At 38.3% G+C, this 14,762-nt stretch overlaps 1 protein-coding gene across 1 annotated transcript in view; it reads left to right on the plus strand.

Moving 5' to 3' along the window:
* Positions 1 to 72: 72 nt before the first annotated feature.
* Positions 73 to 14,762, plus strand: part of AASDHPPT (aminoadipate-semialdehyde dehydrogenase-phosphopantetheinyl transferase) — a 64,010-nt gene continuing 49,320 nt past the window's right edge. Inside the window, exons 1-2 of the mRNA XM_084616684.1 lie at positions 73 to 495; positions 2,367 to 2,592. Of these exons, the coding sequence (XP_084472810.1) occupies positions 352 to 495; positions 2,367 to 2,592 (370 nt within the window). The 5' untranslated portion in view covers positions 73 to 351. The remainder of the gene's footprint in view (positions 496 to 2,366; positions 2,593 to 14,762) is intronic.

A 14,762-nucleotide genomic window follows, 5' to 3' on the forward strand; every position in this document is an offset into this window, starting at 1 on the left:
AGCGCGCTTCGTGATCTGTAGGCGGGAGCCGTTGACGTCCACGTGCCGAAGGGCGGGGCTAAGACGTCGAGCCACTGACCCTGACGCCTCCGGCCGCCCAGAGCTCCCGCCCCCCTTCATTCGGGGGGCTCACACCGGCCCCGGAGTGGGAGGTTGGGTTCCCCCCCCCCGGCAGAGCTAAGAGGATTTTGCCCCGGGGTTTTCGAGGAGACCGTGACATTCCCCTAGTGGCCAGGCGCGCTCCCGGACCCGCCCGCGGAGCAGCCTGGAGGCCTGCGGGCTCCCGAGAGCTGGGGCGGGCTCCCCTCAGCCGGTGGCTCGGGGCCGGTGGCCTCCGCCCAGCGATTCCTTATGGGCAGCGTGCGCTGGGCCTTCCCCTGCGCCGCCTGGGCCCCGCGCCGGGATGAGTGGCTGCTGGCCGCCCGCCTGGTGCAGCCCGAGGAGAAGGACCGCGTCCGCCAGTTCGCCTTTGCCCGGGATGCCAAGGCTGCCATGGTAGAGGAGGCTGCCGCGCTTTATGGCGATAGCGACGGGGGGGAGCCGCGTGTAACGAGGGAGTTACGAGGGCAGGAGGAAACGCGGGTCGTGTATTTAACGCAGCGCCAGGTCTTGAGCCGAGTGCCTCTTATGGTTATTAAGAGCCCTGCACGTGCACGGTGCTTTGCCTGTGTAAAACACAAGGTCCCTGCCCCCGTCTGCTGGAAGATACCTGGCTTTTCCTCCAGCTGAACCTGCGGCAGGGCAGCCGGAGTGTCCCGCTGCCAGCAGCCGTAGCCAGCACTCCAGGCCCGACACTGGCTTTCTGAGAGGAGTTCAAAGTGTTCGTGTTAATTTATAAAGCTCGACGGGCATGTCCGTACTGGACCTGCATTTAGGAGCAAGCCTCCCAATCCTGGTCTATAGACTTGCAGTAGCAGCCCCCCTCCCTGGGCTTGAGAGACCCAGACTTAATCTGAAGGCAACATATACACAGCTGTTTTTTAGCATGCTAGTACAAGGCTTACAAGCCCAGGTAGCACAAAGACTGTGGCCCTGGGCTGGGAGTCTCCGTCCCAGGTGCAGTATCCACGTAACTGGCATAGGTCCTTCATACCTGAGATACTGCTTGTCTCACCATGACATGCTGCCATAGTTTGAATCAGCTGAAGTCGTGGAGGCAGCTGCAGGCTGGGCTTTGCTGTAAAAGAAAAGGGACTGCTGGCAGGGTGATCTCTAGTTCAGGGGTACCTCTTTCCTTCGCCCTCCCCTAATCCAGAGTAGCCCAACTTTTGACCTTCAGTGTATGCTGCAAGGCACATCTTTTTTGGAGGCAGTTTGAGGAATCAAATACACCAAACCATGACCAGTCGCTGTTGTCTTACTGGTATTAGTTATAGCGGGGGGAGGAGTTCTGTCTGTGGAATATCCACAGAAAACAGGTCACAAGGGATTGTGAAAGAATTCTCTCAACCTCTTCTTGTTTTATAACTTTATTTCATGAAATAAAAACCAGCAAAAATGTGAGGTTGTATAACTAGGAAGCATACTATGTAAGAATATGAACTGTGTATCTTTTAAAACTCTGCAAAGGTGAAGTTCAAGCTTTATATCAATAATTTGAGTAATATAAATTATAACTAATTGTTTTATTAATGATCATTTTTAACTGTTCTACTTCCACAAGCCCTCCATTTAGCTTTTAAATGATTTTTAACAAAAGTAACATTAATAGGAAAGCTGAGAGAGAGAGTTTTAAATAAATGCAAAGAAATATTCACTATTGCGTGTGGGGGAATGAAACATCCTCAGCAGAAAGGTGATGAGCTGGTGAAAGGAGGGAAATTCTATTTCAGATAATATGAATCTTTAGAAGGGGGATTGCGTTGTACTGTGCTGCATAAATTATTGATACATCACAAATAAATGCATGTGTAAAATGTATCTGAGCTGGTGAATATTTTAGCTTTTTTATAAAAAGAAAAGGAGTACTTGTGGCACCTTAGAGACTAACCAATTTATTTGAGCATGAGCTTTCGTGAGCTACAGCTCACTTCGTCGGATGATGAAGCTTGCATCCGATGAAGTGAGCTGTAGCTCACGAAAGCTCATGCTCAAATAAATTGGTTAGTCTCTAAGGTGCCACAAGTACTCCTTTTCTTTTTGCGAATACAGACTAACACGGCTGTTACTCTGAAACTTAGCTTTTTTATTTATCTCATGCTATAGTTTTTGTAAATAGCAAGTTTCTTTAAGTACAAAGTATAACTTAACTTAGCCCTATTTGCCAAGTAAGTAAACTAGTTGGTATTTCAGTAGTTATAAATTGTTCTTTGTACATGGCACAATGGTTCCGTATGCATCATTTTAAACTTTTTTTTATTTCATAGGCTGGTCGTCTGCTGATAAGAAAATTAATTGCAGAAAAACTGTGTATACCTTGGAATGAAATACATTTGCAAAGGACATCTAAAGGAAAACCCTTCCTGGTGAACGACATACTCGGTAGCCATCCCAGTTTCAATTTTAATATCTCTCATCAAGGGGATTATGCAGTTCTTGCAGCTGAGCCTGAGCTTCAAGTTGGCATTGATATAATGAAGACTAATTTGCCAGGTAACGTATTACTGTTACCAAAGCAAATTTTAGAGAGTCTAACTATTGAATATTTTAAGGTTTCCATAAAAGTTAACCGAAGTCCTTGCAATTTAGTGTTGTTGAAATAGAGAGAGTTAGCCAGCACTTTTGATTTTTTTTAAAACCATTGATTTATTTGCTTATTTATTGCTGTGAAGTCTCTGAAGTATATATTGCGCTTTTTTGTTGCATTTCTGACTGTGGATCTTTCTGTTTATCTTTCCAAGTTTGAAATACAACCATGGATCAGTAAGGCCTTGATCCTGCAATGAAATCAATAGGGGCAGGCATCTGCAGAAACCTCATTGCAGGATTGGACCCTAAAAGATTTTTAAAATACTAAGCCTCATAGAAGCTTCCAGTTAGCTCATTCATTGGCATACATCTGAAAGATAACTGGGTTGTAGATTAATGAAATGCAGGACAAAACACTGTAAAAGGAAACTGTCTCAATGCATTCCAAAAAACCATGCAATTTTATGAAGAGCACTTCATAAAGATATCTCAGCTTTAAACATGACTGGATTAAAGGAGAGAGATACTGGAATTTACATCAGCAACTTGTTTTTCTGGCATTTATTCCCACTGTACCAAAAGCTGCTTCAGAAAATTTAGAAGCATAACAAAAATGGTCTGAAACTATGGACATGTTGTATCATTTCTTGTGAAGAAAGTTTTTTTTCTGCAGTTTCTCCACAATTTTCAGTTTGTCCAGTATTCTGTGTCACAAGAAATAAAAAATAATGGTAACTTAGGTACAAGTGATCATGACATGATCACGTTTATAATATGTTAACAGAATAAAGTTCAGACCAGTAAAGCATATATTCTCTCACCCACAGGTGCTTGGTGCTTTAAAAGGGCCAGTTTCATAAAGCTGAAAACAATTATGAGCCAAATCATCTGGGAGGAAGTATTTAATCAGAAAAATGTGAATGATGATTGGGAATTGCTTAAGAACACTTTACTAGATGCCCAAAAAGCCACAATGGAGGAAGAAGGCTGTATTGTTTGGGGTGGGTTTTGTTGCTCTTTTTTTAAAAAAAGAGCAACTCTAGAAGGGAAGTGAAGGCAGGTGAAAAATAATATATAACAAATGAAAGGGGAAGTTGATAGTAATGAATATAAATTGGAACTTAGACACTGCAGAAAATTGATAAGTGAAACAGAGGGATTCAAGGAGAAATCTATGGCCAGCAGAGTTAAGAACAACGAGAGAAATTTTAAAAAAAGAAAAAGTATATTAGGAAAAAAGAATCTTAACATTGGTATTAGTCCATCACTAGATGGAAATGGCAGAACCAGCAATAATAATGTAGAATATGCTGATGTTTTCAATAAGTATTCCTGTTCTGTATTTGGAAGAGTAACAGACTACTTAGTCTCATCATATGATAACGCTCTTTCCATTCCAGTAGTGTCTCAGGTGGATGTTAAACAGAGGTTACTAAAGTTAGATATCTTTAAATCAGCGTTTCTAGATTAAAAATCAGCTCTTTTAAAAAAGGTTTGGAACACTGAGGAAGTTCCAGAAGGCTGTAAGAAAGCTAATGATGTGCCAGTATTTAAATAAGAGTAAATGGGATGACCTGTGTAATTATAGTCATGTCAGTCTGACATCGATCCTAGGCAAGATAATGGAGCGGCTCATACAGGACTTGATTAATAAAGAATTATAAGATTTTTATGGAACATAGATTTTTGTCAAACTAATGATATCTTTTTTTATAAGATTATAAGTTTGGTTGAAAAACACAACAGTGCAGAGGTAATAGTCTCAGATTTGTGTAAGGCATTTGACTTGGTACTGCATAACATTTTGATTAAAAAAACTAGAATGGTATAAAATTAATTTGGCATATATTAAATGAATTAAAAACTGAATAATTGATAGGACTCAAAACGATAGGGTATCGTCATCTGGTAGGATCCTGTAGGGATCAGTTCTTGGCCCTACCCTATTTAACATTTTTATCAATGGCCCAGAAGAAGACATAAAATCATCAGTGATCCAGTTTGCAGATGATAAAAAAATGGGGGAGTGATAAATAGTAGAGGACAGGTCACTAATTTACCGTGATCTGGATATCTTGTTAAATTGGATGCAAGCAAACAATATGGCTAAGTGTGTGTGTAGGAACAAAGAATTCAGGCCATACTTACACCATGGAGGACTGTATCCTGGAAAGTGGTGCCTTTGAAAAAGATTGGGGGCTGGGGTGTTGGTGAGACACTGTGGACAAAAGGGCTAATGTAATCCTTAGATGCATAAACAGGGGAATCTTGAGTAGGAGTAGAGAAGTTATTTTACCTCTATATTTGACAGAGGTGCGACTGCTGCTGGAATACTGTGTCCAGTTCACAATTCAAAAAGGATGTTGATAAAGTAGAGTTAAGAGAAGAGCCCCAAGAATGCTTAAAGGATTAGAAAACCTGCCTACCATTGATAGACTCGAGGAGCTCAATCTATTTAGCTTAACAAGGAGAAGGTCTACATAGAAAAGTAAAACATGATCCAGTGGAGCTATACAAATTCAGACTGGAAATTAGGTGTATATTTTTAACAGTGAGGGTAATTAACCATTGGAACAGTTCATCAAGCGTCATGGTAGATTCTCCATCACAGGCAATTTTTAAATCAGATTGAATGTTTTTCTGAAATATATGCTCTGAAAGCTTCCCCAAAATAATTCCATGACCTGTGTCATACAGGAGATCAGGTTGGATCTTTTGGCATTGGAATCTGTGTTTATGTATGCGAAAATATTTTGTGAGAATCACACCATCTGTGCATAAATAATTTATTAATTGTTTTAAGTAATATTTGTAAAAATGCACTGAGATTGGAGAAACAATTTATTACGATGGTCAGTTTGGGGTTTGACAGGGGTCTGGCCTTGATATACAGAAACTTTAAATAAGGTCTGGCAATATCAGGGTTCTAACCCTGTATTTGCATGTCCTTGTTTGGGGCTGGGTTCAGTCTCTCAAGACCCAGACTGTCAAGGGGAGGAGAAAGTACAGTACCTCAATAGCAGTAATTGGAGGCATTATGCCTTGGAAAGATATATTGCCTCCTGAGAGATAAGGTGGATAGGCAGCACCTTGCCACGCCTTTTAAAAAGCCTTTCTGTTTCAAAAGGCAGGGGACAAGGCCCCACTCATACACCTTCCTCACAGGGCTAGTTTGCGCTGCAAACAACATTAGTTGGCCCCTTTTCTTTGTACACGGGGAAGCTGACAGATTATATGTATCCATGAAGGCTATGGCTACACTAGCACTTTTGTTGGTAAAATTTATGTTGCTTAGGGGTGTGAAAAAAGCCACACCCCGAGCAACATAAGTTACACCGACAGATGCGCCAGTGTGGACAGCGTTCTGTTGGCAGGAGATGCTCTCTCACTGACATAACTACTGCCACTCATTCGGGGTGATTTAATGATGTCAACAGGAGAGTGCTCTCCCACTGGCATAGAGGGCTACACAGGAGATGTTACAGCGGCACAGCTGCATCAGTACAGCTGTGCCGCTGTAAGGTCTCTAGTGTAGACATAGCCTTAGAAGGAGCTGTGCAGGTGGGGGCATTCTGTCCTCTGCTGATTTTAACACAGTTCTGTAAAGCAGGCACGATTTATTGCTTGGCACTTTGAAAGATTTTCCTTTTAGTGGCATAGGCATTCATGCTCTCTCTCCTCTCTTTCTCTGTCTGGTTTTTATGTAGATACTGGTGTATACTGTGGTTTACAGCCATTTAAAATCCCTGTTTGCTACCTTGTGTTTAATTGTCCAAAGCCTCTCAATTCTAGAGCAAAGCAAAAGATCAATGTGAATCACTAGCAGATTGTTGAAGTCATTGTTTTTGCCTTCCCACATCCATTTCTAGTATGTAACAGAGTAAAAACAGTAAAAGTATAAAAAAAGACATCTAGATGGCAGTTAATGTCAAGATTAAAAACCACACCCTAGACTTTCAGAAAATCGTTTTAATAAATGACATTAAAAGAGCAAGAGCCAGATTAACATATACTGATTAAATGGTGTTTTAAATACATTTCTGTACTCTACCCAACTGGTCTTATGAAACTAATTGAACTGTTTTGTTCTAAAAGCAGCAGATCTTTGCCAGAGGGAAGATCGGAGGTTTAATTTCACTTTTGTTTTTCGAAGACTATCCTCACCATTTTTCCTGCCCTCAAATAAGGAGGGTATTCCAGTGTTTAAGGGGAAGTTTTATGAGCAGCTTCTCAGTTTAATAAAATTATATATTACTGTTATTTAAAACTGCAGGAGTAGCTGAAACTCCATAGTATCCCTTTACCATCTTCCTTTTTACTTGTATCTGTTTCCCCCCATCACCACCCTCCTTTGGATTTTGTGCTCATTTCTTCCCTAACCCATCTTCTTACCTCCTTTTTGGAAGAGTTTCCTAATTTATCATCTCTCCCTTCCCCTAAAAATATATGGTGAGGAATGTTCATCTGGTTATGGAAGGCCAGATACACCCTGTTTAATTTAATTACATTTAATGAGCCAAAGGATGTCACTTCCAAACTGCCTGAGGTGCTCTTTTGCTTTGTGGCTGAATGTTCTGACCCATGTTCCTGCTGTTCATGGGACCTGATATGTGCTTTCATGCATTCCATGTCTGTGCCTTCATTAAAGGGCTATACCTGTGATATAGTGCCAATGTCAATACTAATAGTGCATTGTATCCATATTAGCCACTCTGTGTTGGTTCCTCTTCTGCCTCATGTACACACTTGTGCTGTATTGCATCATTGCAGTTGCACTGCCTTTTGATTACCTGTCCCTCAGTTCCCAATATAATAACATGAAGCAGTGGCTTGTGGGGTATTTTGAAATCAGGAACACTGTGTGAACCCTAGGGAATTATTGGAGAAGTGGACAGCTTTCCATATGTTACTAATATACTCCTATAAATTTCAAAGTGGTGGGTCCATTTCTTTTCCCTTTTCTAAAAATAGAGTTTTTTAAATTTCCCTTTGGTCTTCTAGATGGTGAAATAATCTCAGAGGGATGTGAAGGAAGATCTGTTTGAATTATATTGAATAGAGTTCTCAAAGTACTGTAAGGGACAATCCTTCATTAATAGGGAGATGAACTAGAGATAAATCTGTTTCTTTTTCATTCTAAAATTCATTAGAGTTAAATATTTATCATCTGTCTTCCTATAATAATTGAGCTGTCAATACCCTTTACACATTTCTTTTCACTGCCTCTCCCTGATAAAAGAAGAAAGCTTTAACACCTGCTTTGTTATCAGCATTTAACTGAATAATAAAGATTTAATAAGTGAAAAACAAAATGTATTTTCATTTTACATTACAGAAATTACAAAGCATAGCTCTTTTGATAGAAATAATTTGTATAATATGTGAGTTCCCACCTGGTTTTATCATATTTTACCAGTATGGATTTGCAAGGGGAAAACATAATTTTCAAATTAATTTAAAAATAAACAAGTTATTGCTATATCACAGTCCTTTCCAGTAAATACTTTAAATCTCATTTATAAATAACTACAATATTTGCAGAAAGAACGAGGAGTACTTTTGGCACCTTGAAGACTAACATTTATTTTAGCATAAGCTTTCGTGGGCTAAAGCCCACTTCATCAGATGCATGCAGTGGAAAATACAGTAGGAAGATATATATACAGAGAACATGAAAATATGAGGGAAGAGTACCCAGAAGTCACCTACTACAGAACAGGCCCAACAAAGTAACAGAATGCCAATAGCCGTCACCTTCAGCCCAACTAAACCTATCCTGAAGTATGATCCCTCGCTCTCACAGACGTTGGGAGACAGGCCAGTCCTAGCTTGCAGACAGCTCCCCACCTGAAGCAAATACTCACCAGTAACCACACAACAACAACACTAACCCAGGAACCTATCCTTGCATCAAAGCCCGTTGCCAACTCTGGCCACACATCTATTCAAGGGACACCATCATAGACCTAATCACATCAGCCACACTATCAGAGGCTCATTTACCTGCACATCTACCAATGTAATATATGCCATCATGTGCCAGCAATGCCCCTTTGTCATGTACATTGGCCAAAATGGACAGTCTCTACGTAAAAGAATAAATGGACATACATCAGATGTCAAGAATGATAACATTCAAAAACCAGTTGGAGAACACTTCAACCTCCCTGGACACTCAGTTACAGACCTAAAAGTCGCAATTATTCAACAAAGAAACTTCAAAAACAGACTCCAATGGAAACAGCAGAACTGGTATTAATCTGCAAACTGGATACCATTAAATTAGGCTTGAATAAAGACTGGGAGTGGATGAGTCATTACACTAACTAAAAACTATTTCCCCATGCTAATTTTCTCCCTTCTGTTACTCACACCTTCTTGTCAACTGTTCGAAATGGGCCATCCTGATTATCACTACAAAAGGTTTTTTTTTTTCTCCTGCTGGTAATAGCCCACCTTTATCAGTTGGTCTTATTAAGAGTTGGTATAGCAACCCCTATTTTTTCATGTTGTGTGTGTGTATATATATACACCCCTACTGTATTTTCCACTGCATGCATCTGATGAAGTGGGCTTTAGCCCACAAAAGTTTATGCTCAGATAAATTTCTTAGTCTCTAAGGTGCCAGAAGTAGTACTCCTGCTTTCTGCTGATACAGACTAACACGGCTTCCACTCTGAAACCTGCTACAATAATATTTATTAACCTCAGTGGTGTAGTATATTTCATTGGACTGACCCACAATACATATTCAGTATAATTCAGTTCTTCTACAGTACATATAAAACATTAGAAGATAGTTAAATCAACAGTATTAAGGATGGCACTTGAAACTACAGCCACAGTACACTGAACCATTACTAATAGTTTTCCAAGTCACAGTTTGTCGAAAGACAGTTTTCTTTTATCGGCATCACACAAGACATGTTGTTACTGCTCTCTTCTGTGTTATGAATATGTGCCTTTCTCTTTAGGGATTGTTGTAATTGAAAACTCCACAAAGTGGTGCTGTTGCCCTGTGATTGCCTTTACTTGTTCCAGGTTCATCATGTCTCAGAAATTGAAGTCTTACATGTGGTCATCTATAGTCTCATTCTCTTAGCTGACTAGGACAGAGGGTTTAATACATCTGTACAATGTACATGGAGTATGTTAAGATGCTCTTTGAGAACTGTATACCTTTTAACTGAATATAAATTATGTCATTACTGCATTCTAGTGATTGCCATACAGAATCTTTTATGAGGTCAGTTGGTTGTCGTATTCAAGTTAGTGTTCCAATTTTTATAATATCCCTTAATTGTATAATATCCCCAGGTTGCACCAACCTGATAAGATTTTGTTGTTGTACAATCACTTATTTCGCATAGTATCTTTGTGCAAAAGTATCATAAAATTGCATTTTGAGAAATGTTGTGCACTTAACATGTTACTTATATATGCTTAGGTATTACTTTTTCGCTGTTTTGTCTGTTAAGTCACTGGAATAACAAAATAGACCTTTTTCCTCCTTCTTACTCTTGCTACATTGTAAGTATCTCTGCAATGAGACTATCAAAAGAAATAGCCTTGTTAGGGAGTGCAATGAAAGAAAAAGAAATAGGTCTGCAAATGCAGAATAGTGATGATTTTCCAGTACTTGCAGGTTACAAAGGATTACGGAAGACTGATCTGCAGCTGTTCTATATTGCCATTTCCTTCCTTTTAGATTTGTGTTATAACAATGTAACAGTAGTGTTGATAGAGGAAATCTTTTCTTTATGCATTTTATGGGGTTTTTTTGTTTTTTAATCTGCCTACTGATCTAGCAGGTTATGGTTGTAATAGACTCACCTAGTCTAGACTGATAGAATGCAATTGTTTAACTTCCTAAGGTTCTTAGATTCAAATCATGTTCCTAACTTACTTGATTCTGGACACTCACTGCATTTTATTTTGTTTAAGATTGTTTTAAGGTGAATTCTTCAGTCATTTGAGAAAAGGCATGCAGTTCTGTTCATCAGCTGATAGAAAAGGAAGTAATTGCATACAGATCATATTCCATGAGAGGCAGTGCATCTCAAATGATTTTTAGAGCATGATGAGGATTCTCAAATTGTTACTAACGCCTGTGAAGAAGTTACTTGGGCTCTTGACTTGCCTTTTAACCAAGGGGTATGAACTTCTACAACAGCGAATATTAGCTTGGTTTAAATAATGTGTGGGATGCTTATAAACTAGGGCAGAGTGTCACATACATCAGTTTTTAGAGACTTTTAAAATAATCATACATTATTAAAGAGCATGTTTAGCATTTGAAATATTCAGAACTTTATTTCCCTGCTGTGATAGTGAATTTATTTGTAAGTATTGCCATGTATTTGGTTAAATGGAATTGTAGAAGTAGATCATTTATCAGTTTTTATTCCTGGTCTTCTCTGTGCTAATTAGAATCTTCCCACTTCTCTTAGCTATCACTTAAATGTTACTTAGCTCCTGAAATCTTCAATCTTAGATTAATTCCAGACCCAGGTGTTTGAGTCGTATAAAATTGTATCTTCCTTCTCCTCTTCTTCATTATTTTTTATTTATGCTGGTAAAGCTTATTAGAGTTCATGAAAAGCTAGTTTTTGAAGTTTGGTCAGCCAACCAGAGCAGGATTTGTAGTTTGTGAATTCTGCTGCCTGTAGAAATTTAATTTGAGATTAAAAGTATTCCTTGAGATTTTTCTTACAGTAACCAAACTGTCATCTGAGAATACCTGATATTGTGAGGCTTGCCTTTCTCTTGTACATGTAGAGTAAAGTGAAATGGACACAGAATTAAATTAACTTCTAATGTTTTTTTTTCCTTCAGATTTTGTCATTGAGGTGAGACCACAATAACATGGATGTATTTTTTTTTGAAGATTTACATGTATCCTGAATAATGAATAAAAATTAGGTCAAACTTTGTATAGAAAGAGTACAGAAGAATACCTGACTTCTATTCTTACTACGAAAGGAAAGAAAGAGAGCTTTATATTTAGCATGCTAAAAGTGGATTTTTGATCCCTTTAAGAATCCTAAAGTAAATTCAGAGGGTTGGATGCACCTGTAGTGTGGTCAAGGCATTTGGCATGGGATCCAGCACTGTTAGACTTCTGTTGAGTTTTTTGAATTTCTAAAAAAATTATCACAATTTTTCTTTGCTCTGGGTGTTCTTTGATCCTAGTAGAAATGTCAGAAAGAGAATTTTTTCTAAATAGTGCATTTGTCCTCCCTCTGACTTTGATTCTACCTTCATTAAAGTTTTAATTTATTTTAGGAGTTATTGCCATGCTTCAGTACTTTCAGTTAGCATTTAACCTTTGCTGGAGGAGATCTATTAAAAAAATAGGTCAAACTAATATAATAGCGGTGTATGCAAAGCTGGGTTATTTGGTCTCTTGCCTTAATAACTGGAGGGTTGAGTTGTAGAAGTTCAGAATGATTTATCAAGGAAGGAAATCAGAGCTTAAGAATATGTATACAAATGATCACTTTTAATATCTACAGCAGTGTTAAATATGAGGCTCTTGCAGAGTGTCTGGAATGAATTAAAAAAATCATATTTGGCATGAGTCTTCTATTGAGTAAAAAGGGAGAAATCTGTTTCATTGAAGATACAGATAAAGACATTTTAAACTATTGTACATAAGGAATATGTATTGCACAGTAGCTTTATTATTATTACCTCTTAGAAACTTCATCCTAGCTTACTTTCGCACTATATCTCTTCTACCAATGAAATATTGTTTTTAATTATGGGATTAAAAACAAATTTGCACGTCATTTTATGTGATGAAGCCCCATGTCCCCATATTTAGTAAAAGCAAAATATTCGTATATACCATGAAATGGAAAAAAATAAAATAAAATTCTGTGATCTTTTGTCTCTTTAAAGGCAGTTCATGCTGTGACTTTTTAATGGTCATGAAGAATGACTGCATCTTAAGATGTTTTTAGAGGGAGGTAACTGCATTTAAGAGATTGAAATTTGCTTATGGGAACGTAATTGCAGAAATAGTGGAATAATTGTGGAATAGTTAAGAGGGTTGAAATGGATATTTGGGGAAAGGAAATGTTGAAAATGAGGAGTGAAATAGTATTAAATAAGTAGGAGAGGAGCTGATGGAGAAGGCATTGAGTAAAAAGAAGAGAGGCTACGGGGATACTTCTGTTGATTGTTAGTGAGGTTTTTCTTCTGCACACTGATTTATAGTGATGATTTGTTGCCTCTAACTTGTCTTTTCAGTAATTCAGTTCTAAATGTTCAGATTACCAAAGTAAAAGCAAAGCTAGAGAGAGCTGGCTCTGTTTTTTTTTTCTTACAGAAAGCTAATAAATTATCAAATAAATAATTTATATTTTGGTAAACTGTTGGCATAAAACTCTACTTGTGTATTTGGTGAAGTCTGCCTGATCAAAAAGATGAAACAGCAGAACCCCAGATTAACACTCATATGATACAAATTGCAGTTTTCTCACAATACAGTATATCAGTTTCCACTAGGAATACTGGCTTCAGCTCTACAGACTTTATTTGTTGCAAGAAGTTTGGAAATAGTGAACGAATCTTTATTCCTGCATCGTTAAAAGCTTCCTTTCAAAGTGATCTGTCAAGAGAATACAGTTTAGAGCTGTGACTTATCAATTTCAAAGTTAGGACACAGTATTTTAGAGACAACCGCTGCTTTGCAGGTTGACTTGTGAAGTGGCAGAACCATATCTTAAAAGTGTAGCATCCCTGTTCAGAAAGTGAAAAGATTGAGCATCAAACTGGATTCCCCTGACGTACTTCATCCTAGGGGAAACTTTGATTTTTCAACAAGGCAAAATGTTAAAAGCTTTCCTTGGAAGAGTGACATGTTGCTACTGTTATGGTAATTTTACAGAAATGCTTACAATCAGGTAACCTTTTGATATTTGCATAATATTAATGTGCACTTTTATTTCTTATATGATCATAGTGTATTGGACAAGACCATCTGTTTTGTGCATCTGTCATTGCAGTGTATAATGTAGATATATCTTGTAGTCATACAATTAGAATATCTAATCATGAAGTGCAAAAAGATAATTGTAACTGATGCTGCATGTTTTGTAGTAGTTTCATTTGTTGGTTTGTTGATATATATTCAAGGGTTTTTCAGTAAGACTGGTTTAGTGAGGAAGCCATCTGGAGATTGCTGTTTTTAAACACTTTCTACCATTGAGTTGAGAATTTTTCCTTCTGTGCCATTGATGTGGTCCCTGAACATGTAGTATATCTGTCTAGGTTCTGCCCCTGTCACTGTGCTGTTGAAGTGCTTTCCACAAATAAAATGTCAATAATTTTCTTTCCTGTTAGCAAGGCGTAGGATTGGGTTTTGTTTGGGATTTGGTGGATTCGTTTTTTTGTTTGTTTGCATAGGTATGAAAGTGGGGGCATTATTGTGTAAAACCTTGAAGAAAAGGTGAGTTTTGCATTTAGCTCTAAATGCATGGAGGATAATGTTCATTATTTTTTCATGTGGCAATGAGTTGCATATTCTTGGACAGGCTCCTATGAAAATCCTTACTCTTGCAGTCACAAGGCCTCCTGGAACAGTTTCATTGTTGTAGTCTAACATAGCTGCAGTGGAAGACCATGGTCCTAGTCAGTCTCTCTCAAGTAATTAGGACTTGTCTCATGCTGGGCTTAAAAAATCAGGACAGGGACCTTTACCTGTGCTCTGTACAATGGAGAACAAGTGGAGAGAGTAAGCTAATCAACATGATATGTTGCTGAGCAGGCAAGCTGATGTGTTCTGAACCACCTTGAGCTTTCTCATGGTATGGAACGTCATTCTTAATATTTCTGTGGTAATCAAATAGGTGGTACAGAAGCATGAATCCCTGTAACTAGATTTGGATGGGAATGAGTTTGGTAGATCTTTCTCATAGGAGTATCTTGGTGTTGGATGATAATGGTTCTGATAACTGTTAACATGTCTCTTTTGTGAGTATAGTAGATGTTTTTATTAAGGTTTTTATTTCTGGATGGTAATTTACCAAAGTAGTTTATCTTTCAGGGTTTTTGCATGTGTAGCAGGACTTAGTAGTACAGAATTTCATCAAATGAATAAAAAGTTTGAGAGAACCTGTTAGCTTGGC

Source organism: Lepidochelys olivacea (assembly GCF_965140295.1).
Source record: "Lepidochelys olivacea isolate rLepOli2 genome assembly, chromosome: 1".
Taxonomy (NCBI): domain Eukaryota; kingdom Metazoa; phylum Chordata; order Testudines; family Cheloniidae; genus Lepidochelys; species Lepidochelys olivacea.